The sequence below is a fragment of the Carlito syrichta genome, unplaced genomic scaffold (genome assembly GCF_000164805.1).
Source record: "Carlito syrichta isolate Samal-C Ts95f unplaced genomic scaffold, Tarsius_syrichta-2.0.1 Scaffold314133, whole genome shotgun sequence".
Taxonomy (NCBI): domain Eukaryota; kingdom Metazoa; phylum Chordata; class Mammalia; order Primates; family Tarsiidae; genus Carlito; species Carlito syrichta.
Window position 1 is genome coordinate 108,683 of NW_007258229.1, and position 27,372 is coordinate 136,054.

The following is a 27,372-nucleotide window of genomic DNA, read 5'->3' on the forward strand; positions in this document are numbered from 1 at the left end:
TATCTATGCAGGGAATTTATTATTTTTATTTTTGGAATTATTTTTTAATACTACTAATTTCCTTTTCTAATTTATTTTAGATTCATTAATATTCAAAACTCCTATTTCTAAAACAAACAAAAGGACAAAACCAATTGTTGCTGTGGCACAGTCCAGTTTGACCTTTATAAAACCATTAAAAACAGGCAAGTTTTTAATACATTTAAATTCTCTGCAAATGTCACATGGAATGAAGCATTAATTACATTTCAGATGGAAATGATTTTTTGTTGTTGAGTAAAATCCTCAAAGAATTGTTAAAGTGTGCATTCAAACTACAATTAAGGTATTTTATCAACTTCTATTTAATAGAAGAAATAGACCAAGTGTCCAATAAATCATCATTAATTAATTAACTGTATTAATCTCTTGTACATTTAAAAATAGCTAAAAGAGAATAAGTCAAATGTTTCTGGCATAAAGAAAAGAGATTTTTAAGGTGATGGATATCCCAAGTATACTTATCTGACATGTAAAAATTATTTGAATGTATTAAATTATCACATGTACCTTGAACATATGTATCTCTACTATGCGTCAATTAAAAAAATATGTTCTATAACACTTTATATGAAATTGATTTATGGTGGTTTAGGATTTTTAAATAACGAGGAAGTGTTGCTTTTCTTTTCCCCCTTTTACTTTGATTATATTTCATATTCCAAATGCTTCCAACTTTTTCCAGAAAATAGTGGAAAAGCAAATATTATTCATTTTTTTAAAGATAGTTTTGCTAGTAAAAATGACCTTTTGTTGTATGTTGTATAATAATTTAAAAGAAGTTTTCTTAAGTAATAACTTAATTGCATTCTTAGATATTCCTAGACACCCAATGCCATTTGCTGCAAAAAACATGTTTTATGATGAACGCTGGAAGGAAAAGCAGGAACAGGGCTTCACTTGGTGGTTAAATTTTATATTAACTCCTGATGACTTCACTGTAAAAACAAGTATTTCCGAAGGTAAACATTAAATGAATGTTTAAATTTAATAATATTCTTATTTTAACAGATTATATTTTTAACACAGCTTGTCTTTTTCAATTATATATAACTTTATCATATTAAAGTTAATATATAGTTCACTGTTCATTAGCCTAAATGCTAAATTTATGTAGGTAGGAATTTTTATCTACATAGATTTATATTCATAGATTTTCTGTACCAAAGGTACTGAAATGTTCTTTTTCTTTTTGCTCTCTATTCTCTCTCATCAGTCAATGCAATCAATCTTGTGTGTCCTGTCCACTTTGAGCATGTTGTCCCCACTATTAAGTACCTCAGTTTAAGAAGCCTATAGGAAGGCTATAGTATTGCAAGGAATCTGAAAACCATTTTATATGAAGAATTTAAAAAACTTTTCAGTGTTTATTCTGGAAAAGAGAAAAATCAGGTAAAGGACAAGGAAGCGATACAGTGCCCTTCATATAGCTGAAGGGTTTTCTTGTGAAAGAGAAGGAAACTTAACTTTTGTGCAGCTCTCACATAGAAGTTGTCAAGATTAATTTCAGCTCAAGATAAGGAAAAATTCTTAAAAACATTTAAATTGTCAAAACATCATATAGGCTATCTTTTGAGGTGGCAATTTCCCCATTGCTCTCATGTTCAGTTACTGTTTTGTATTTGTTAGAGAGGCATATGTAGGATTTTTTATTAAAAGCGTTTTTGGATTAGATGATCTCTAAGATCACTTTTCATTTTTTTCCAAGAGGAAGCAAAGCCCAATTTTTAGTTCTTTTCTTAGGAGACAATGTATTTTATAACAGTTCAAATAACATTTCAAAATTTAATTGGTTTTAAAATACCACATTTCTTAGGAGCATGACTGTTTAGTAATTTATAAAGAGGATAGAAACAGAGAAGCCAATCAGGAGGTCTTTTCATTAGTGTGAGTTAGTGTCTGAACTTTTGTGATGGTAGAGGTAGTGAGAAGCAATTAGACTAGGAATACGTTTTGCAAGTAGACTTTTATTTTGAGATAAGAAAAACAAAGAGGAGTAAGCTTGGTGGGGATGAAGAATAGATTCTGTTTCTACCATCTCAAAATGCAATACATGCATTTTATTGCTGGATTCAAGAACATATAGACATATTGCCTAACTAACCAGAAATATTCTTCTTTTTGTTTATATCCAGTCAGTGCTGCTACTCTTCTTTTGGGAGTGGAGAATCAACATAAAATAAGTGTTCCTAGAGCACCTACAAAAGATGAAATGTCTCTTAGAGCTTACACTGCTCGGTGCAGGCTGAATAAATTACGTCGTGCAGCATGTCGTTTGTTCACTTCTGAGAAAATGGTTAAGGCTATTAAAAAACTTGAAACTGAAATTGAAGCTAGGCGGTTGATTGTTCGAAGAGATAGACACCTTTGGAAAGATGTGGGTAAGAACACTGCAGAAATCTTGAGATTCGTTCTTTAAAAACATTCTAGAGATTTTATATTTCTTCCCCCCCCAGTTTTATTGAGGTATAAATGACAAATAAAAATTATATACAGTTAAGGTATACAACATGATATATGTGTACATTGTGAAACATAATTACAATCAAGCTAACACATCTATCTCCTCACATACTTAAGAGAGAGAGAGAGTGTGAGTGTGTGTGTGTGTGTGTGTGTGTGTGTGTGGTGAGAACATTTAAGAAGTACTCAGCAAATTTCAGGTATGCAGTGCACTATTTGATTATAAGTTTGAGCTTACTTGCTTTTGACATACATTTCAGGAGAACGTCAGAAAGTCTTGAACTGGTTGTTGTCTTACAATCCTCTGTGGCTTCGAATTGGGCTAGAGGTAAGCATACATTTCAGATTTTGAAAACATTTTCTTTTATTATATACTTTTAGTAGAATAGCCTCTTTAATAAAATGTTTTACTTTTAAAAAAGTCATTAGTTTAGCTTGATTCATCTTTCAGTATAAAATGTAAAGTCCCTTAATAAATGCTCATTAGGTAAATATACCATGCCATTATATATTATTGCCATATTTTTACATCGCAATTTACTATATAGTCTCTTAAATGTATATAATGTGGTGCTGGATGTAATGACAATTATAGTAAGCTCGTTTTTGAACATTTACAAATCAAAAGATAAGGTTGTTTTAAATGCATTTCTAATTTAAATCTCTTTACTACCCAGTGAGGCATGTACTATCAATTGCACTAGCAAAACAGAAACTTAGATGTTAAACGACTTGCCATATGCCAATAATTGGTCAGGATTTGAACCTACACCAGTACTACTCATAAAAATGTCATCAGGATTTGAGTTATTTATATAGTACTTGGCTCAATAATATTTATGATGTTAAAACTATCTGAATTAGAAGGTTAATATTAATAGTTGACTTAAAAATATGCTTTTATAAAAACAAAAATGCCATCTGTGCTTCCCTTGCCTTTAGTCTTTTGCTAGTATGCTTTTACATTTTTTTCTAGTTTTCTTACCTTTCTAATATGGGATCTCCTATTACTATTTCAGTTTTTTCCAGGTTTTGTAATAGAAGTGTCTTTGGGGCTGAAAGGGATCTTTGCAATAATATGATTTTTTTGTACAAATAAATTGAAGCTCAGAGAAAATAAATAAATAATAAGCTTACTATGGTCACAAAACTTGATAGCATCATTGCTAAGATCTCTTATTTCAATTCTGGCATCCTTTTCAATAGTCAGCGAATTTCATATCAATTGGTTCTACTTCAAATATGAAGTAATTTTGGAACCTCAGTTGAAGTAGAGCCACCATATTTGGGGTATAACTTTGGCAAAAGTAAAAAGCAAGAGCATAAGGTGAAAACTTGCAAGACCTTTTAAAATCTGTTATTAGATATAATGTGCATTATTGCCTCTACACATATTTCATTGACCAAGGCACATTACCTGGCCAAACACAAACTAGGTAGGCATGTACTAACCTTCCACAAGAGTCATAGTGGGCATGTATAATATTTTTATAAGAATTTTTTTTACAGGGAGGTATTCACCTAATCTATATGGAGAAGGGTGAATAATTGTGAACAGTAAACATTTCACCTTGCCACTATACCTTAGGATTCTGTAAATAAATGGATATAACCTTTGAGGATTTCAAGAAAGCTTCAAAGGAAAAAAAAGTAAACAAAGATAAATTTCTCTATTTTGGCAGGCATTAAAAGTGCTTTTCTCTTTATATTTTGTTAATGTAGGGTTGCACAATATAATTTGATATGCTTTTTCTTATTTCTGATTGTTTTAAAAATTAATAATCATGTTGCTGTTAAGCTAATTTCATTTGTAAGTCATTCATTATAAACAGATCTTAACTTCCCAAATTATTATCTTAAATGATTTACAGATAGTTTTCTACTTGTTAACTATTAGAAAATTTTGAATATTTAGGTTTCTGTTGTGTCTGCATGATGTACTTAATGGGAAAGTGATAATGAAATTTGAACAGCATGCCCGCATTTTATAGTTTTGTAACTTAAATGGAAAAAAAAGTATGTATTGCTTGTCAGATGACTAAGACTTTATCTTATTCCTGAACTTTGTCTTTTTTATTGAGAAGTATACCACATATACTAAAAAATGTATAAGGCATATATATGCAGTTTAAAGAGGTTATTTCGCAAATAACCATGTCACTTGCACACTATTTAGGAAATAGAACATTGCTAGTTCCTAGAAGATTATCATCTACCCTTCTTCAGTCATATCCCTTTGCTTCTTAGTGATAGAATAACGGTAACTTTGGCTTTAATTTCTTCTTTTCAGACAGTTTATGGAGAACTCATATCTTTGGAAGATAACAGTGATGTCACAGGATTGGCTCTGTTTATTCTGAATCGCTTACTTTGGAATCCTGATATAGCAGCTGAGTATAGACACCCCACTGTTCCTCATCTGTACAGAGATGGTAAATATTTCTGCCTCCCCTGCGTTCTCTCCACACTATGTATAAATTACTTCTTGTCATTATTCCTTTTTCTATTTGCATTTTACATTCTCAAAGAAAAAAAATCTAAGTAGATCTCTGTTTCCACTACTTTACCTTCCTCCAACCCCATTATTTCCCATTGTTTCCTCCGTTAACTATTTCTAATTATTCTTTCCTGTTGGTTCTCTCTACCCATCCTCTCCCTGCAGTAGACTATAAGTCCTATGGATATCATGTTTGTTGCAGCTTGCTACTGTATTTCTAGCACCTAGTACAGTGTCTGCATATGCATTAGTTGTTCATTAACTATTCGTGGAGTTAGACCAACTAATTCTCTTGATGCCTCTGTGACTGTCTTCTCATCTATGAATTGATGCCTATGTGACTGTTTTCTCATCTATGAATTGGAAATATCAAATGGTACCCGTCCCATAGAGTCATTGTAAGGATTAAGTGGATTCATGTATGTAAAACACTAAGAAAGTCAAATAAATAGTGCTTTATTTGTGCTTCCTACTACTTTTTTTTTTAACTAGACATTATTATTATACTTTAAGGTGAAACCTGCCTATGTTTTTTTTTGTTGTTGTTATTCTTTTCTAAGGTCATGAAGAAGCTTTGTCCAAGTTTACATTGAAAAAGTTATTGTTGTTGGTCTGTTTTCTTGATTATGCTAAAATTTCCAGACTTATTGATCATGATCCTTGTCTCTTCTGTAAAAATGCCAAATTCAAGGTATAGTTTTCATTTTATGCTTTATATTTTCTATTTAAAAGTTTGCTTTTATGGTATACTTTTTTCTTTAAAACATTGTTCTTTTGAAAAAACCATACCCAATAGAATAGGAATGCATGTCTAGTGAGTCTCGTCAGTAATTCTAACCATGCCTAGTTTTTGTTGGTTTACCTTTTGCCAGCTCATCATTTTTCCTCTTAATTTTGACTTGGAAATAAACTAAACTATGCTTCTGAGGAACTAATTCTGGGGGAAATTTCTAATTTTGATGTGGCATATTTTCAAATTAATGCTAGTTTTTGTAGTATATTATGAGCAATTTTTACAATGATCTTAGATTGGAAATTTGCATTATTACTATTTAATATGAAACTGACAATCTTTTTATACTACTATTTATTTTATTTCTATATGTTCAGAATGACTTGCAGGGTTTGTTTTTATTATAAACATAATTATAATAATGAAATTTAATACCTGTAACTCATTTCTCTATAGGCTAGTAAAGAAATTCTTTTGGCATTTTCACGAGATTTCCTAAGTGGTGAAGGTGACCTTTCTCGTCACCTTAGCTTATTGGGATTACCTGTTTACCACGTTCAGACACCGTTTGATGAATTTGATTTTGCTGTTACAAATCTTGCTGTAGACTTGCAGTGTGGAGTGCGTCTTGTGTAAGTATAAGAGATAGAATTATTTTGCTTAATGGAATAGACTAATATTTTATCGACCCCCCCCCCTGCTTTTTTCTATATAATCTTTCTTGCTCTTTCTTAATAGAATACATTTAGGGTAAAAAAAAAGTTGAGATTTTCAGAAAAATAGTATGTTACTTTTATGCCCAGAAACTGCCTCCTATCCACACTTTTTTCCTTATAGCATGTGACTAGGGTCTATGCATAAGAAATTATTGATATCTCACAATAGGAGTTGGGAAGAACAAGAAACTAATTTATCAAACATTGAAATAACACTTTATGTTGACAATGATTTCATGAGTCTTATATTATTTGAGACAACTTTTAGTAGTATTAATCTCATATATAAAAATATATGACAAAAATAGTATGAAGTGATAGAATGCATTGCCCAAGTTTTATACAGTGGTATTGAGACATAAATTCATGAAGTCTGACTTCAAATTCTACAGTACTTCCTCAATAACAAAATGGAATGCTAATAATTGCCTTTGGTATGAGTAATGGGTTGCCAATTTCTGCTTTGGATGGAATGGCCTTTAGGATATTTGGATTGGAGATACTCATTTTTTTTCTAGGGAACTCTTCAAAATATTACATTTTTATCAAGGAAGAGCTTTTGGGGTCAAGGAAAGAAACTTCTTTAAGCAATGATAGGGTTGTTCTCTGTGATTTTAAGAAGTTGTTAAGGTTGAACACAGCCAGTTAAACCTTTAAATAGCCGGGCTCTGTGGCTCAGCCTGTAATCCCGCGCCTTTGGGAGGCTGAGGTGAGTGGATTGCCTGAGCCCGCGGGTTCGAGACCCGCCTGGGCAGCGAGACCTCATCTCTACAATAAATTATTGGGAGGCTGAGGTGAGTGGATTGCCTGAGCCCGCGGGTTCGAGACCCGCCTGGGCAGCGAGACCTCATCTCTACAATAAATTAAAAAGTCAGCCGGGCGTGGTAGTGCATGCCTGTAATTCCGGCTACTTGGAAAGCTGAGGCGGAAGGGTCGGTGGAGCCCAGCAGGTCGAGGCTGCAGTGGCCGGGAGCGGCCACTGCACTCCAGTCTGGGCGACAGAGTGAGACTCCAACTCAAAAAAAAAATAAAAAAATAAAAATAATAAAAAATAAACTTTTAAATATAGGAAGCACAGCCCTTTATAAAATATCTTTGCTGTAGTAAAGCTACTGAATTCTTTACCTTACCCTAGTACATTCTTAGATTTTGAATTGCTTATGTTATAGCCAGAATATTGCAGGCAGTTTTCATGCTAAAATTCAAATTGGCTAAAAACTTAACAGGAAAGGAGCTATTTGGATATACTTATTAAATTCTTTGTTTAACCAAAGATATCTTTAGGGTATAAACTAAAAACTATAAACTAAGGGAGATCAGTTGAAGGAACTATGAATATTTAGAGAAATAGCAAACTCTGGAACATAAAAGTTTTCAGATGTTTGAAGGGCTATCTCATAATATAAGGTGATCACATTGTTTATTAACAAACAAAATAACTATGTATGAACAATGAAAGTTTTAGAAAGATGAGCGAGATGAGTGTTGCTTTGGTTTAAAAACTTGCCAATATTCAGGCATGTCTTTATAAAGAAATCCAGTTCACCATGTTGGAAGGTTCAAGCAGGGGTCAAAGGACCACTTGAACAGAATGGAGGAATTTATTGACATTTATGAGGAAGACATCCCTAGATTTTTATGAATCTCTCGTTTTTCAGAAAAATATACATGTCCTTTGTTTTCTTCAAAGTTAAATTTTCTATGGACATTTTCTTTCCTCATCAGTATTCTTACAAGTTACTAGTCTTTTGAACATTACTGCAGCTTTCTCTTACTTGAGCAGTTTCCATATAAGCTAAGATCATTTGCTGAAAATATTTCACATATTATTTTTATATTTTGTTAATTTGTTCATTCCACAAATTTAAGTCACCACATCTATTTTGTGACCAATGGGAATTTATGTTTTTAGACTTTACAGTTTCCAGGAGGAGCAGGTGTTGGTTTAATGTTCAGTACTATTTTTCCTCAGTCTTTTTTCATGCTTTTACAGAAGCTACTGAGGATTTAGCACTGTTGGATGTTGATGTTATTTAGTTAGTTAGAAACTCTTAGTAGTGAAGAGATTGATCTTGCATAACCAAATTTCTGCTTTTTTAAGTGTCAGCAAAATAACTTTTATTGATCTTTGAGAATACTTGAGAATGGTTTCTCTACTAAAGTCTCTTCCTAACCTTTAGGAACTATGATTCTATAAGTAATTCTGTTAGCTTTTTGTTACATACAAAAATCAGTTGAGGCTTGATTTTTCTGGAGACATATCAACTACTGTCTAGTGGATAAAACTAGTGACCAAATGATATTAGGGGTTTGAATTCAAACTCTGATATACATGTTTATTAGGTAGGTTCCCAAATATTTTTATAGTAATCTGAGATATATATACACACACACACATATATGCAGAGATATATAGTTGATGTAATTACATTACATATGATATTTTATACACACACACACACATATATATGTATGTATGTGAATTATTGTGGAAACTGGTAAAACTGTATTTTAATTCTTGTTTTAGTTCTGTTATTACCAGCAATATGACCATAGGCTGTTGACTTAATTTCTCTGAGCCTTGGTTTCTTCATCTGCCAAAAATGAACTAACAATACCTGATTGTGGGATTTACTGTGATGACTAAGATAGGAAAAGAAAGCTCTCGCTTGGCATGAGAATGTAGTGCATCTTAATAAATATTCCTCTTCTCTGCTCTCCTCCCCTCCCCTTTCTCTCCTTTCTTGTCTTCTTTTTTCCTCTGTAGAATCCTATTATTTTGTGCATTTGTGTTATTTCATATGTTTTATTTCTTAACATCTGTGTTAATAGACCCCCAGATTTAAAATGAGAACTCTACTCTCTAACTGTGGAGCAAGAGAGAAAAATGATAGTTTTTGGAGTCTTTCTGAGTTAAAGCCCTTAATCTCTTGGAATTTGTGTGGGAAGCAACTATATTTCAATGAAGTTTATTTTCTTGTACATGTTTGTATATAGCAATTTCATCTGAATATTTCTTCACTGCTAGGCGAACCATGGAACTCCTCACACAGAACTGGAATCTCTCAAAGAAACTCAGGATCCCGGCAATAAGTCGTCTTCAAAAAATGCACAATGTTGACATTGTTCTTCAAGTTCTTAAATCACGAGGAATTCAATTAAGTGATGAGCTTGGTAAAATCTGAGTAGAGATAAAACTTACTCATCTCACAGAGTATTGATATGTGTATATATTATTCTAACAGACTGCCTTTTCTTTTGTAGGAAATGCGATTCTATCTAAAGATATTGTGGATAGGCACAGAGAAAAAACTCTCGGGTTGCTTTGGAAAATAGCATTTGCTTTTCAGGTATTATACAGTCAGTACCTTTGTACTTTTTATCAGTTTTGAATACTGATTTATAAAAGCAATTTGAATCAAATAAAGACTAACAATAATAACTATTATTTACTGGGCTTGTTCTGCCCCACAAATGTGATAATTGTCTTACCTATATATTCCAATTTAATCTTCATCACACACCTACAAAGTAGGTGTTGTGTACCTCATACATAAAGAGATTGAAACTGACGTTTGCATCATTAATAAGAAGCAGAACTAAGATTAAAATCAAGGCTTGTGTGACCCCAAATCTCGTGTTCTTAACCACTAAACATGATATCATTTCTATGTAGATTGTGTTTGTCTTAAAAAAAAAGTGAGTTTTTTGTGCTAACGTGTCCAATTTGGGCACTCTAGTCTCTTAGATTTTTAAACTTTCTGATTAGGTTATTTTAAAATCCTTTACCATTTCTCTAAACAGAGCACAGGTACTTTAATTTCTGAGTGTTAAATAAGATATGAAAAGTATAAAGGTATTTACCTTTGTGTTGTGTGTTTCAGGTGGATATTTCCCTCAATTTAGATCAATTAAAGGAAGAAATTGCCTTTCTAAAACACACACAGAGTATAAAAAAAGCAATGTCTACATTATCATGCTGTTCTGATGTTCTTATTAATAAAAAAGACAAAAGGATTAGTAGTTCATTTAAACATTATGGTGAAAATATAAAGTTATTGATGGATTGGGTAAACGCTGTTTGTGCCTTCTATAATAAAAAGGTAAACATTTTTCTTTTTGTTTTAACACAATATCTTTGAATAACTTTTGATGAAAGTCAATTAAACTTAATGCATAAAATGTTTTCTTGGATTTCTTAAGTAAATCTAATTTATATTGTGTAAGCCAGTTTTTCCTCAAACCAGTGAACTTACTGTCAAATATTTTATCCAATCTTTCACCTATTGTATAATGTGTGATCATTTTATTTATCACTGAGAAAGACAAAATGTCCTAAATGGGGATCTTATGGTACATGAAAGTATCATACCACTATTATAAAGGTCAATGCAAATAACCTCAACATGCAGAAAGGGATAGCAGAGAACTTACCACTGGGTAGAAAGAGAGAGAAAAACAAAATTTAAGTTGAGTCTTTTTATAATCATTTGTTAGGTTGATACTATATTTCTGTATTAGGTGTACTTCTATGTGTAAATATCTGACAAAAATTTGCCCTAAAAACTGTTGGTAAACTATCTGGTAACAAATATAAAACAGGAACAATAATGCAGAGTACTTGTAACTAAATATGGTAAACCTGGATATATGATTATACCTTGAAGAAGCTGTAAAAGTGTAGGAAAATTGTTAAATATATGCATAATCTTCTATGTTTTAATTGAGATTGATCATCATTATTTATAAACTTCATATTTAGAATTTGCATACTGGCCAAAATTTATTTCTACTGTTTTGTGATCCTTCATTGACATGTGATTACAAAAAACGAGAATCCACTATAATTGTAATTTCCTAAGACTTCATAGCAAATAACTACAAACTAGATGACTTAAAATAGTCATTTATTCTATCACTGTTCCAGAGGCTAGATGTCTGAAATCAAGGTGCTGGCTGGGCTGTGCTCTCACTTAAGGTTCTAGTGGAGACCCTGTTCCATTCTTTTCCCTTAAGTTCTGGTGGTTGTCAGGTAACGACATTTCTGGCCTTGTAGTTGCATCACTTCATTCTCTGCCTCTGTCAGCACGTGGTGTTCTACTTGTATGTCTTATTCTGTGTCTCTCTCATAAAGACAACATTTGTATTGAGTTAAGAACCCATTCTATTCCAGTGTGACTTCACCTTAATTAATTAATCTGTAATGATAGTATTTTCTTTTCTTTTCTTTTTGAGTTAGAATCTCACTCTCACCCACACTGGATTGCAGTGGCATGCTCCCAGCCACCGCAGCCTCCACCTGCTGGGCTCCGGCGATCCTTCCGCCTCAGCCTTCCAAGTAGCTGGAACTACAGGCACGCGCTACCACGCCCAGCTAATTTTTTGATTTATTGTAGAGATGAGGTCTCGCCAAGTGGCCCAGGCGGGTCTTGAACCTGCGAGCTCAGGCAATCCACTCACCAAAACACGAGATTACAGGCTGAGCCATTGAGCCCGGCTATGATAGTATTTTCAAATAAGGTTTGGGAGGTTCTGGGAAGGACATGAAGTTTTGAGGGACACGGTTTAACCCAGAATGATAATATAATCATATCCTACTATTGGAATGGGTAGTATTTTATAATTGAGAATTTGCCTATGAATATGTCATTATACTATGTACTGTTAGCAGAGAAATTCCTAACTATTAAAAGAAAAGAATGAACTAAAAAACCACTATATCTATATTATTGTCTAAATATAGTAAATTGTTTTTCTGGTATTTCTAATCAGGTGGAGAATTTTACAGTGTCTTTCTCTGATGGCCGTGTATTATGTTACCTGATCCACCATTATCATCCTTGCTATGTGCCTTTTAATAAGATATATCAGCGAACTACTCAAACTGTGGAATGCACACAGACTGGTTCAGTGGTATTAAATTCATCATCTGAATCTGATAATAGTTCTCTAGATATGTCTCTTAAAGCATCTGATCATGGTTAGTCCCTTTTTGTTAATTAAATTTTCCAGTTCTTTGCCATGTGTGATTTTTGGCTATAGCAGTCTAATTTCTCTTTTTCACTTGCATAATAGAAAATACTTCAGAACTATACAAAGAGCTGCTAGAAAATGAAAAGAAAAACTTTCATTTGGTTAGGTCTGCAGTTAGAGACCTTGGTGGAATACCTGCTATGATTAACCATTCGGATATGTCAAATACAATTCCGGATGAAAAGGTAAGTAAAAGAAGAGTTTCTTAAGTAATAACTGAATAATAGTCTCAGAAGATGATAGTAAGTTTTATATTCTTTGTTGATTTTGTTTTCATCTTTTGTGTGTTTTTTAGGTGGTGATTACTTATTTGTCATTTCTTTGTGCAAGGCTTTTGGATCTTCGTAAAGAAATAAGAGCTGCTCGACTTATACAGACAACATGGAGAAAATATAAGTCGAAAGCAGATCTCAAACGCCATCAGGTATTCCTAGAAAGTAAAAACACTATAGTATAAACTGTACTTTATGAAATACCAGTAGATTAATTTTTGATAATTATTTCTACATTTTACTGATGTATGAAGTTGGGATAAGCTTGACCTCAACTAGTGCTGTCTGATCTTGGACAACAAGTGTCTGGTTTTGCAATTCAATTAATAAGCTCATCTTGTTTTCCATGAAGCTGTCTTCCGGTTTGTCCTTTATTACTTTGAGAAGCAGTATTTTGGTTTCCTTTGTTATATTTTTCAAAATGCTTAGGATCTGGGTATGGGGCTAGAGATGCTACTTATTGTTTCCTTTTGTGACCCCAACCGTATAAAAATTTGCATTAATGTACATTTTTTTCTTAAGTTCTGAGAAACTTGTCATTTTTAATAATCTGAGAAATGGTCTCCTTGATTAAGTTGAACAAACTATTTTATTTCTCTTATTTTCTTGTCCTCTTAATAATTAACATTATATTTACTTACTTGGAAAAATAAAACCAAGCAGCCATGCCTAATAAAATTTATCATAAATATTTTAGAAGTAGGTTCTACTAGATATTGCTTCTCAATTTTGAATTATAATATATCTATGATAAAGTTCTTGGTCTAGAACAGCTAAATTTTGGCAACTCTGAAACATAACCTGTTTTTTCATACCATATCAGACTTAGAAATAAGACTAATTGAGATAATTCACTCTTGCCCCACTCAAAACCTTCATAATAACTTGTGGGAAATAGATGAGTTCATACACTTATAAATGGTCTTCTCGGCTGCTTTGTATGCTCCATGCCTTATAGTGGCCCTCAACTTCTCAGGTCTGCCTCCTCGGCCACATATCACTTGGAGGATAACTATACCTTTGGAAGCTTCTAGGATAATTGTTTAAGGATAGTTTTCAAGGAAGACTTTCTAGCCAGTTTTCAAGTTGTTATTCATTCTTTTTATGTGGTATTCAGAGTTTTAGAATGATAAGAAATAGGTGTCAATCAGAATATGTGTATTCTGCTTTATTTCCTGCTTAACATGGCCTTATATTAGTTGGATATTAACTGTAGAGTTTTCTCAGCTTTTTGTTAGTGAGATTTCCCTCTGTTGAGTGCAAATAGTAGAAATTTTTTGAAGGTTTAAATTAAGGAAATTCTATACCTATGGTTAAACTTCGTGAACTCAGTCAGATTGCTGCTCTCCTTTCTCCTGGTGACCATACTCTCCCTGTAATACAATTACATTGACATCCAGTTATATCTCTCCATAGTCTATCTGGAACATCAAGCAGCCAGCTCCCTATATATCCTAGTAAAATATTACAAACTAGTAAGCATATAAACATTATCTTGAGATGGCTGTTTTTCAGGTTTTATATTTTGCTTGTATGTCATTGTTATAATTTATATAAATTCATTAAGAATCAAGTGGCTTGAGCTTTTGTATTAACAAAGAGACATTGGCAAGTAGCAAAGATTACCTGATGAATTGTGTAAGGGTCCCTGAAACATTCCACTTCTCAGCTCTTCCTGTCAACAAATAAGTATAAACTCTAAAGCAAAGTTAACTCCTAGATTTTGGCCCATATACGAGACGAAATAAGCTGGTAACTGGCTGGTTCAACAACAGTGTATGATTAAAAAGTCAATGTCTGCAGGCATGGAAACTTACCATCAGCTTATGTAAGTTTTCACATAGTTGCTAATTTTAGTATTCTATTTACTTCTTGAATTTATTTACTCTCTATCTTTAACTTTTCTAATGTCACATAAGTTGTTGTATTTTAGTTAGCTTATGAAAGAGATGATCTAAAAACTGAAGTTTCAATTCACCTTTGCCTATTTTGTCCATGAGTGCCCTTGACTCTTAGAACTTTTGACCCAAATGCAATATACTTCTGAATTGCATAATTTTAAAATGTATTTATGTAGAGAGGATGCCAAAAAAAAACAAAACTTTTTTTTGTTTTTTGGTTGGAGTCTTACTGTCGCCCAGACTGGAGCGCAGTGGCATGCTCCCAGTCACCGCAGCCTCAACATACTGGGCTCCGGAGGTCCTTCCGCCTCAGCCTTCCAAGTAGCTGGAACTACAGGCGCGTGCTGTCACGCCTGGCTAATTTTTGATTTATTGTAGAGATGAGGTCTCACCTAGTTGCCCGGGCGGGTCTCGAACCCTCAGGCTCAGGCAATTCACTCGCTTCGGTCTCCCAAAGTGCTGGGATTACGGGCTGAGCCACTGAATCTGGCCAAAAAATTACATTTTAAGAATGAAACAAATATTAAAATTGTAATACTCCGTATGATGAATACAAATCACGTTTGACTTTTGCAATTACAAGAGGTACTCAAAGTGGTTACCATCAGCATCCAGACATTTCTGACTACAGTGAACATCTCCTAACATCTCTTAAAATGTGTGTACTTATTTTTTTGGTACCCCTAGTTTAGTTTAACAATAAGAGTGTGCTTTTAACTTTAATCTCTATGCCCTTAAAGGCATAGGTTTTACAGGTACACTGACAATAAATGACTTAACCAAGTTACTATACATAATCCTCCTAGCCCAATTTTAGAATTGTCTGGTTTTTCTTCTCAAAGGAATGATCCAATATATAGCCCTTACCATTCCTTAATATTTGTTTTGGTCTATTGATTAATCTTTTTAGTCTTTTTTATGTGTAAGAATAACATACTGATCACTTCCATAGTTGTGTTCCCATATTGTGAAACCTCCATTCACAGATGTCATCCACTGGTTGTTACTAATTAATAATTGAAATTATATTAATAGCTAATCTCTGTGTAGATCCTGCTCTAACATAGTGGCCTATTCCAGACAGCAACACAAAATGTTGTCAGACATATTGTAAGTTCTTCCTTTCCACCAAAGGAAATAACTCTTATTCTAGTTTGTACTTCAGTCGAAGTGAAGTGGCACATCTAATGGACAGTATAGCAAAATGACTCTGAAGCCTGACTGCCTGGTCCAGATCCTGGCTATGTTGCCAGTAGACTGACAGTCCACTTGACCTCTCAGCTTCAGTTTCTTTCTTGTCATAAGAGTAGTATCTGCTCATTTGTTCTTATGGTGTTTTTTGTGAGGTTTAAATGTATAATTCATGAAGTCATCAGGATGATGCCGGACATAGATATATTATTATTCATAGAAATTTATTAGCAGAAATAAATAGAAATACCAGAGGGTTTTGCCCTGTAATGCTCCTAGGGAAGCAGCTGGCTCCTCTTTGGCCACTGATGTGTTGGGTACCTCAGATATCACTTCTCAGAACCCAAACTATACTCTCTTAAATTGAACCTCTATGGCTTTAGGCCACAGGGTATTCTGTGCTGAAGGAAGAAGTGTTTTGTTTCTCGCCTTTGGTGTATTGCTATGTTCAAATTGTTACAGTACTGTAAAGCATTTTTTCCCCATAAAATTTACCTTGTTCCTAAAAGTCAAGCATGAATTTATTACACCCAAATCTGAGAAACATTTCACATTATACTTTAAATTGCCTTTAGTTTTATTATTGAGGATCCATGATAGATCAAACATGTCTGTGATCTTTATCTTAGACTGTGGATTAGGAATCTTTGTTTTATCATGAAAATACATCTACCAACCCACTTATCAGCCCTTTTGACTTGCCTAGAAGTATCAGTATTCCAAAGTTGAACATACGAAGCCTGGGCCGTTTTATTTCCAGGATCAACTTGATTAATGTTTAACATATTATCTTACAAATGATAATTTAAGGTCTTAAATGATTGTTTAATTCACATTTGCGGATTTTTTTTATTTTAGGAGAGAGATAAAGCTGCAAGAATTATTCAATCAGCTGTAATCAGTTTTCTAACTAAACAACGATTGAAAAAAGAAGTTAATGGAGCACTTGTCATTCAGAAATGTTGGCGAAGAGTCTTAGCACAGAGAAAATTATTGAAGTTAAAAAAAGAGAAACTGGAAACAGTTCAACATAAAGCAGCATCAGTTATTCAGGTATAGTATCTGGGAATAATTTTAAATTTAAAAAATTTTAATGACTTTTTTTTAAGGAAACAGTCAAGTTCTAAAGAAATTTTCAGTGATTTGTTTTAGAATTCTTTACTCCTTAATTTGATGAATATTTCCTACCTGAAAAACTCTTAGGTTTGTTCAGCATCAGACTGAACATAATTGAATTGTGCTTTCTCTGATGAAGCAAACATTCTTTTTTTTTTTTTTTGAGTTGGAGTCTCACTCTGTCACCCAGGCTGGAGTGCAGTGGCTGCTCCCGGCCACTGCAACCTCAATCTGCTGGGCTCCGGCGATCCTTCCGCCTCAGCCTTCCAAGTAGCTGGAACTACACATGCACGCTACCACGCCCGGCTAATTTTTTGTACAGATGAGGTCTTGCCAAGTTGCCCAGGCGGGTCTCGAACCCGCGGGCTCAGGCAATCCACTCATCCCAACCTCCCAAGGCGCGGGATTACAGGCTGAGCCACTGAGCCTGGCTGAAGCAAACATTCTAATTCTGTACTCCTTGCTATCTTCTTTGTTTAATATTAGAGGCTTACAATCTTCTACTCCATGGGACATGTTGGCATATGGAACCATTCTGCTTTGTATATCTATTTAACCAACCAGGTTCTCTTTTTTATCTTTACTATGAGTCCTGAAAACTTCTCTTTTGGGATAAATGTACACATTTTTCTCTCTAATTTACTTAATTGGCTTTTTTTTTTTTTTTTTGAGTTGGAGTCTCACTCTGTCGCCCAGACTGGAGTGCAGTGGCCGCTCTCGGCCACCGCAGCCTCGACCTGCTGGGCTCCGGCGATCCTTCCGCCTCAGCCTTCCAAGTAGCCGGAATTATAGGCATGCGCTACCACGCCCGGCTGATTTTTTGATTTATTGTAGAGATGAGGTCTCGCTGCCCAGGCGGGTCTCGAACCCGCGGGCTCAGGTAACTACTCACCTCAGCCTCCCAAAGGCGCGGGATTACAGGCTGAGCCACCGAACCCGGCTTAATTGACTTTTAATGGATATATTAGTCTATAGAATGCCTATGTAATTTTTCTTTTTAGAAAAAAATGTATCTACTTTGCATAATATATTCTTAACATCTCTATAAGTTAGTTTTTGATATTAAATTATATTTTAGTAACATTAGAGAGATGTGCTAAATTTACTGTTTGTTAATGCCATGGAAGCGTCACCGTCTAAATTTGTCTGTTTTATAAATTTGAAAATTTTTGTGTCTGGCTACCATTATTGGTAAATGAGGAGTTCTAGCTTAATAAATTGTCTCTTGAATCTTTTTAAGATATAAAATATTACACATAGGAAATTGCACAAAACAAAAATGTAGAATCTAATGATTTTTCACAAAGTGTATACCTATGTAACCACCACCTAGGTTGAGAAATAGAATATTGCCAGTCTCTCAGAAGGCATTTCTCAATTAACCCTCCCACCCTAGTTCAAATTAACTGTTATGTTAATTTATGCTAATCATGTATTTTCCAATGTGTCCTCTTCAATCACAATAATTTAATTTTGCCTACCTTTTGAATTGTTATAATGGGTTCAAACCATATAAATTATTTCATTTGACATTATTAACATTGGCATTTTTGAGTTTTATCTGTGTTGTTGAGTATAGCTATAGTTTAATTTTCTTCTTTACTATTTCTCACTAATCTGTTTTATTGTTGAACATTTGACTTTCCAGTTTGAGCTATTATGAAAAAGGTGTTATAAATGTGTCTTTGGGTGTGAAATGTATTTATTCCATTCAGTGTATACTTAGGAGTACAGTTGTTCTTCGGGTATATAGGCATACTTTGTTTAATTGTACTTCATAGGTCTTAATTTTTTTGCAAATTTAAGGTTTGGGATCACCATGTGTTAAACAAATCTGTAGACAACTTTTTCCAATAGCGTGCACTCAGTTCAAGTCTGTGTTACATTTTGGTAATTCTCAAAATAATTCACACTTTTTCATTTGACGCTAGGGCGATCTGTGGTGAGTGATCTGTGATATTACTACTGGTGTTTGGCTGTACCATGAAACGTGTCTATATAGAAAACTAAACTGATAAAAGTTTTGTGTGTTCTGACTGCTCCACTAATCGGACTTTCCCCATCTCTCTCCCTCTCCTCTGGCCTCTATTCCTTGAGACAAAACAACACTGAAATTAGGCCAGTTTGATGATCTTACAAAAGTGAAAGGAAGAGTCTAATGTCTCTCACTTTAAATTAAAAGCTAGAAACGAGCCGGGCTCGGTGGCTCCGCCTGTCATCCCGCGCCTTTGGGAGGCTGAGGTGAGCGGATGGCCGGAGTCCGCGGCTTCGAGACCCGCCTGGGCCGCGAGACCTCATCTCTACAGTAAATCAAAAAATCAGCCGGGCGTGGTGGCGCGCGCCTGTAATTCCGGCTACTCGGAGGGCTGAGGCGATCTTGAGGCCGAAGGATCCCTGGAGCCCAGCCAGAGCCCGGCAGGTCGAGGCTGCGGGGGCCGGGAGCGGCCGCCGCCCTCCAGTCTGGGCGACAGAGTGAGACTCCGACTCAAAAAAAAAAAAAAAAAGCTAGAAACGACTAAGCTCAGTGAGGAAGGCATGGTAAAGGCCAAGATGGGGGGGGGAAAGTTTAGTTACGTCTTTGTACAGAGCGGTTAGCCAAGTTGTGAATGCAAAAGAAAAGTTCTCAAATGACCTTACAAGTGTTTCTTCAGTGAACACACAAATGATAGAAAAGCAAACATACTTATTGCTGATAAGGAGAAAGTTTTAGTGGTCTGGATAGAAGAGGAAAGTAGCCACAGCCTTTCCAAATTTGACCTACCATGTGTTTTTATAAATGGAGGTTTTTAGAACTCAGCCACACCCACTTGTTTTGGACTGCGTTTGCATGACAATAGTAGAATTGATTTGTTGCAACGGAATTGGTCCACAAAGCAGAAGATATTTGCTATCTGGCCTTTTATAGAAAAAAGTTTGCTGACTCCTAATTTTGATGAATGTTTTATGTGTACTTAAGAAAGAATGTCTATTCTGCTGTTTTGGGGTGCAGCGTTCTATAATGTCAGTTAGGTCCATTGATTATAGTGTTCAGTTCTTTGTGTCCTTGTTGGTTTTCTTTCTGTTCATTTTCTGCTGAGAGGGAGGTGTGTCTCTGACATGGGGATCTGTCTTTCTTCTTTCAATTCTTTCTCTTTTTCCTGCATGTATTTTGAAGTTCTGTTGTTAGGTACAAACACATTTGGGATAGTTGTGGCTTTTTGATGGGTTGACCCTTTTGTCATAATCATAATCATAATCATAATGTCATGTCATTCTTTATCCCTGGTAATTTTCCTTGCTCTGAAACTTACTTTGCTAGCTATTAGTATAACCACTCCAGTTTTCCCTTGATTATCATTTATGAGGCATGTATTTTTTTCTTTTACTTTTTGCTTAACTAAATCATTGTATATGAAGTGGGTTTTTTAATGGACAGCTTATAGTTTTTGCTATTAAAATCTTTTAATTGGTACCTTAGACCATTGATATTTCAAATATTTATATATGTTTGAAGTTAGGTTTATTATTTTTTTCTGCATGTTCCCTCTCCTTCATTCTTTTCTTTCCCCTTTCCTGTTTTTTCAATTATTTTAATACTTTTAAATATTATTTTAGTTTATTTTCTTCTTTAGTATATCCCTTTATATAAGTTTTTTAGTGATTGTTCTAGGGGTTACAGGACACATGACTTTTATCCACTTAGAATCAACATTTTCTCACCACTCTCTAGTTCCTTACTCCCGACTCCACCGTATTTATGTTGTCATTCTTATTACACCTCTGTACATGAAAAGTCACACCAGGCAATGTTATAATTTTTGCTTCCAGTCATAACAAATATTTTAAAGCACATGTGGAGAATATTTCATTTGTGTAGATATTTTTCATTTCTATTACATTGCTCTCATTAGTCATGTTTTTAAAGTTCACTTACTTTTCCTTCATTCAAGAATGTGTTTATTTCACATTCATTCCTGAAACATATTTTTTGCTGATTCACAGTTCTTTTACTAAAAAAAAGTTTTGTCAGTTTTTTCCAGTCTTTATGATTTCTTATGAAATCATGTCATTTGAATCATTACTTCTCTATAGTTAACGTGTGATTTCTCTATGGCTACTTTTTCAGAATTTTTCTCTATCATTACTTTTCAGTGACTTGATTATTTTGTCTGGCCATGGATTTCCTTGAGTTTATCTTGCTTTGGGTTTATTGATCTTTATGAATATGTAATTTTATATCACAGTATTTGAGATTTGAATCAATTATATCCTTAAAAATACTTTTTCACTGCACTTTCTCTTCTCTAGGATTCTGTTTGAATTGTTAAAGCATTTGAATTTGTCCCATGGAGGCTTTTTTTGTGTGTCTTTTTATTTTGGTAATACTTTTTTTTAATGCAAATTATGAACCAATACTGATACATCATTGTAATCTAAAGTTTACTTTCTCTGCAGTTTTGCCTTTTTCAGAATGTCATTTAGCTTGAATCAGATAGTAGGTGACTTCTTTCACTTAGTGACTTGCATTTAAAGTTGTTTATGTCTTTTCCTGGCTTGATCGCTTTTTTTAAAATTAGTGAATAATATTTCATTGTGTCGATATATGAGGGGAACCCACGAAAAAATGGAATTAGTTTTTGGAGGGTGGGCCCTTTGTAGTATAGGCTTCTTCCACTAAGTGCTCTAGAACCCATTGGCATCAGTGTAGTAGTTAGTGTTATTATGAGAGGCTGTGGTTGGCTTTAGTGAATTTCTTTTGATGATTCTTTCAACGCACTTGCCCATTTCATGATGGATGATTTACAAATGCACCTGCCCACACAGCGCTGAGTGTTCAGCAGTTTTTGACCAAAAACATGACCCCTGTACCCCATCATCCCTATTCACTCGATCTTGCCCCTAGCAACTTTTTTGTTTGTTTGTTTCCCTGGATGAACAAAGTCCTCCAGGGGAAATATTTTGCTAATGCGGAAGAGGTGAAACAAAAACAGAAAAAAAAAAGGCATCAAAATAGATTAATTAAAAAACTGTTTTGAGCAGTGAAAAAACATCTTAATAGGTGTAATACATCAAACTGAGAGTACTTTGAAGGTGACTAAAGTTTAAACATGTAAGAATAAATACACAATTTTTTATAAATAAATTTGGGATTTTTTTTGGAGGGGTCCCCCCTAGTGCTGCAGTTTTTTGGTATCCATTTACTTTAAAGATATCTTGGCTGTTTCTAATTTGGGGCAATTATGAATAAAGCTGCCTTAAACATTTGTTTGTAGGTATTTGCATAGACATAAGTTTTCAGCTCTCTTTTGTGGGTACTTGAGTTGGGTTGTATGTTAAGACTATGTTTAGCGTTCTAAGAAACTGCTAAACTGTCTTCTGAAGCAGTTGTACCATTTCACACTTCCCTAGAAAGTTCCTGTTTCTTCATCTACTTTTTTGTCAGTATTTGGTGTTGTCAGTGCTTTGAATTGTAGCCATTCTAATAGGTGTATAATGGTATTAAAATTATTTCAGTTTGCAATTCCCTAATGGCATACGATGTTGCGCATCCTTTCATATGCATGTTATAAGTCATATATCTTTTTTGGTGTAAGGCGTCTGTTCAAATCTTTTGCCTATTTTTAAATTAGATTGTTTGATTTCTTACTGTTGAGTTTTAAGTGTTCTTTATGTATTTGGATACCAATTTTTTATATGAATATATTCACCCATTCTGTAGTTTGTCTTTTCATTCTCTCAACAGAATCTTTTAGAGGCAGATTTTTTAATTTAAACAAAGTCTAGCTAATACTTTTTTGTTTTTCATGGATACACTACTTTTGGTGTTGTATCTAGAATGTTATTGCCAAACCCACAGGCACTTAGATTTTAACTTGCTATCCTTTAGACATTTTATAGTCTTGCATTTACATTTAGGTTTATGACCCAATTTAGTTAATTATTGTAAAATATAAAGACAGTGTTTGGGTTCTTTTTCTTCTTCTTCTTTTGGGAGGGGGTGGAGTATGTGAATGTATACTTGTTTTAGTACCATTTGTTAAAAAATAACTATCTTTTCAATTCAATTGTCTTTACTCCTTTGCCAAAGATCAGTTGACTATACTCTGTTGGTCTCTGGCTTGACTTTTTGTCCTGCTCCGTTGATTTGTTTCTTCTTTTTCCAATATTACACTGTCTTTATTACTGTAGTTTTATACTAAATTTTGACTTTGTGTGGTGACAGTCCTCCAATCTTGTTTTTCTTCAATATTATGTTTGCTGTTCTGGGTCTTTTGCCTCTCCATATAAATTTTTTTTCAATTTAATTTTTTTATATATGTATTTAAAAGATGTGGGGTACAATTCAGGATGAGGTAAATAAGTGGACACTGTACAAGTAAAGTTTGGGCCTCCCTCTGGTCCCCACTTTGCCTGGTTTCAAATCAGGTACCCTTACTGATGTTGTGTTTCCCCCTCCTGCCCACCCCGGCAGTATTCTGCTACTGCCAATTCCTTTCTTATAGTATTATGGTAAATGTTTGGGGTCCACTTATGAGTGAGAACATATGGTATTTAGTTCTTTGTTTCTGTGACAGATCACTGAGTATTATTGACTCTAAATTCATCCAAGTTGCTGTTACATTGCTGTAAATGAAGTAATATGTTTGTCCTTCCTTATGGCTGTGTAATATTCAATTGTGTATATGTACCGTATTTTTTTTTTTATACAGTTCAGTTTTAAAAGGCAGAACAGTTTGTTCTATGTTTTGGCTGTTGTGAATAGTGCTGCAATAAACATGTGTGTGCAGGCATCTTTTTTGTAGAAAGCTTTGAGTTCCTCTGGGTATATTCCCAGTAGTGGGCCATATGGAAAGTTAATTTCTAGTTACTTTAGAAATTGCCAAATTGTTTTCCATGGAGGTTAAACTAGTTTGCATTTCCACTAGCACTGTAGAAGTTTCCCTTTTCTCCACATCCTTGCCAGCATCTGTTGTTATATGTTTTATTGATGATGGCCATTTTTACTGGGTTTAGGTGGTATCTCAGTGTGGTTTTGATTTGCATTTCTCTGATAATTAGGGAGCATTTTTTCATGTGTCTGTTGCCTGCCCGTATATCTTTTTTTGAGAAGTGTCTATTCATTTATTTTACCCACTTTTTAATGGGGCTATTTTTCTTTTTTTTTTTTTCGATTCGGCGTGTTTGAGTTCTTCATAGATCCAGAACTATTTTTTTTCCCATTCTGTGGGCTGTCTCCCCACTCTCTTGATGGATTCTTTTGCTTTGCAGAAGTTTTTTTTCTGTTTAACGAGATTCCACTTGTCGATCTTATCTCTTATGACATGGACACCTGGGGTTTTTATCAGGAATTGGTTGAGTACTGATTTCTATAATGGTGTCTCCTGCATTTTCTAAGGTTCTTACAGTTTGAGGTTTTATGGTTAGGTCTTTGATCCATTTAGAGATGACTTTCTTATATGGTGATAGATAGGGGACCTGTTTCAATATTCTACATGTGATCCGCCAGTTTTCCCAGCACCATTTACTGAATAAGTTCTGCTCTCCTCAGTGATTGTTGTTGGAGGCTTTGTTGAACATGAGTTGGTTGAGAAATTGAGGTTTTGCTTCTGGAATCTCTATCCTGTTCCAATACCAGGCTGTTTTGATTATTGTAGTTTAAGTTATTAAAGTTTGAAGTCTGGAAGTTTGATACCTCCTGCTCTGTTTCTTTTGCTAAGGATTGTTTTGTCTATTTGTGGTCATTTATATTTCCGTGTTGTCATTTCCAGATCTGAGAAGAATGATGTTGGTAATTTAATGGGTATTGGATTGAATCTGTAGATTACCTTTGGTAGGATGGACATCTTTTTTTTTTTTTTTTAAGTTGGAGTCTCACTCTGTCACCCAGACTGGAGTGCAGAGCCGGCCGCTGCAGCCTCGACCTTCTGGGCTTCGGCGATCCTTCCGCCTCAACCTTTCAAGAAGCTGGAACTACAGGCACATGCTACCACGCCCGGCTGATTTTTGATTTATTGTAGAGATGAGGTCTTGCCAAGTTGCCCAGGCGGGTCTCAAACCTGCGGGCTCAGGCAATTCACTCACCTCAGCCTCCCAAAGTGTGGGATTACAGGCTGAGCCACTGATCCCGGCTAGGATGGACATCTTAACAGTGTTGATACTTCCTATCCAAGACCCTGGAATATTTTCTCATGTGTTTGTGTCTTTTTAGATTTCTTTGAGCAGTGTTTTATAGTTTTCATTGTAAATGTCTTTCATGTCTCTGGTTAGGAAGATGCCGAGGTATTTCAACTTTTTGTGTGGCTATTGTGAATGGGATTGTGCTTTTTATCCGATTCTCTGACTGTTTGTTGTTGGTATATAAGAATGTGACTGTCTTTTGCCCATTTATTTTGTACCGTGAGACTTTGCCAAAGTCCTTTATCAGTTTAAGCAGATTTTTGACAGATTCTCTTGGATTTTCGAGGTATAGGATCATGTCATCAGCAAAGAGGGCTACCTTAACTTCTTCTTTTCCCATATTGATACCCCTGATTTCTTTCTCTTGTCTAATTGCTGTTGCAAGGACTTCCATCACAATGTTGGACAGGAAGAGTGAGAGTGGGCAGCCTTGTCTTGTTCTGGTTTTCAGGGGAAATGCTTCGTTTCTATTCATTTATCAATATGCTGGCTGTGGGATTATGGTTGGTGGCACTTACTATTTTGAGATATGTTCCTTCTATGCCTAGGTGTTCAAGGGCTTTTTTGTTTTTGTTTATTTTATTTTTATTATAAAGATGTGGGGTACAATTCAGGATTAGGTATACAAACGTTGATTATGCAGGTATCTTTGTTGATGAGGTGTGCCCCTCCCTCCCTTAGCAGTTTCCTTCAACTGCCAATCCCACTACCCCGACAGTTTCCCACTACTGCCAATCCCTTTCTTATAGTATTATAGTTGTTCAAGATCCGCTTGTGAGTGAGAACATATGGTACTCTGTTCTTTGTTTCTGAGATAGATCACTGAGTTCCAATAGTTTTTATCAAGAAGAGGTCCTGGATTTATCAGATGCTTTTTCTGTATCTAATGATATAATCGTGTGGTTTTTGTTTTTACATCTGTTGATGTATTTAATTACATTTATGGTCTTGCAGGTGTTGAACCAGCCCTGCATCCTGGGGAAGAAGCCTACTTAGTCACAGTGGATGATTTTTGAGATGTGACGTTGGATCTGATTTGCTAGAATCTTGTTGAGAATTTTTGCATCTATGTTCATAAGGGATATTGGCCTGTAGTTCTCTTTTTTTGTTGAATCTTTACCCGGTTTGGGTATGAGTGTGATGTTAGCTTCATAAAATGATTTGGGGAAAATTTCATCTTTCTCAATTGCTTGAAATAATTTCAGTAGGATTGGTGTCAGCTCCTCCTTGTATGTTTTGTAGAATTCCACTGGAAAGCCATCTGGTCCAGGGCTTTTTTTTTTTTGTAGGTAGTTTTCTTATGACCGAGTCAATTTCCTGCACTGTTATTGGTCTATTTAGTGTCTCAATGTCTTCTTGTTTCAACCTTGGGAGGTTGTATGATGTTGGAAAGTCCTCCATTTCATTCAGGTTATCAAGTTTTTTCCATACCTCCATAGTACTCTCTAATAATCTTTTGTATTTTGGGGGAGTCAGTTGTAACTTGATCTTTTGTATTTCTGGTGTGTTTATTTGGGCTGTTTTTTCTTTTTCTTGATCAGTCTGGCTATGGGATCATCAGTCTTGTTTATTTTTTGTTTTGTTGATTTTTCTATGATATTTTTGTCTTTTATGTCCTGTATTTGGGCTTTTACTTTAGTTGATCTGGATTCTTCTGCTAAAGTTAGGGTTTTGGTGGTCTGGTCTTGCCAGCTCCCTTAGGTGATTTGTTAGACTGCTTGCTTGTGATCTTTCCATTTGATCTTGATGTGTGTTCACAGAGGTTTAAATTCCCTTCATAGAACTGTTTTCATGGCATCCCAGAGGTTTTGTCAGTGTTTCTTCATTTTCATTTGTTTCCAGGAATCTTGTAATTTCTGTTTTGATTTCTGTGTTGACCCATTAATTGTTTAGCATCATGCTGTTTAATTTCCATGTATTTGTGGGTTTGGGGGGAATTTTGTTGGTGTTGATATTTATTTTTTTTCCCCACTGTGGTCTGAGATGGTGCATGGCAGTATTTCGATCTTATGAAATTTGTTTATGCTTGATTTATGGCCGAGGATGTGATTGATCTTGGAGTATGTTCCATGTGGAGATGAGTAGAGTGTATAGTCTCTGGTTGTTTGGTGAAGTGTTCTGTGGCTATCTGTTAAGTCTATTTGGTGAAGTGTCAAGTTGAGGTTCCGGATCTCTTTGTTGATTTTTTTGCCTCAATGATCTATCTAGGGTTGTTAATGGGGGTATTTAAGTCCCCAGCTATAATAGTGATAGT

The 27,372-nt window shown here is 34.7% G+C and overlaps 1 protein-coding gene across 1 annotated transcript in view; it reads left to right on the forward strand.

The window, feature by feature from the left end:
• ASPM (abnormal spindle microtubule assembly) overlaps positions 1-27,372 on the forward strand; it is a 75,019-nt gene that overhangs the window by 11,472 nt on the left and 36,175 nt on the right. Inside the window, exons 4-17 of the mRNA XM_008071162.1 lie at positions 81-185; positions 855-1,001; positions 2,175-2,420; positions 2,763-2,830; positions 4,793-4,934; positions 5,560-5,690; positions 6,189-6,364; positions 9,477-9,622; positions 9,713-9,798; positions 10,333-10,551; positions 12,221-12,428; positions 12,524-12,666; positions 12,777-12,905; positions 16,704-16,898. Coding sequence (XP_008069353.1) covers positions 81-185; positions 855-1,001; positions 2,175-2,420; positions 2,763-2,830; positions 4,793-4,934; positions 5,560-5,690; positions 6,189-6,364; positions 9,477-9,622; positions 9,713-9,798; positions 10,333-10,551; positions 12,221-12,428; positions 12,524-12,666; positions 12,777-12,905; positions 16,704-16,898 — 2,141 coding nt within the window. The remainder of the gene's footprint in view (positions 1-80; positions 186-854; positions 1,002-2,174; positions 2,421-2,762; positions 2,831-4,792; positions 4,935-5,559; positions 5,691-6,188; positions 6,365-9,476; positions 9,623-9,712; positions 9,799-10,332; positions 10,552-12,220; positions 12,429-12,523; positions 12,667-12,776; positions 12,906-16,703; positions 16,899-27,372) is intronic.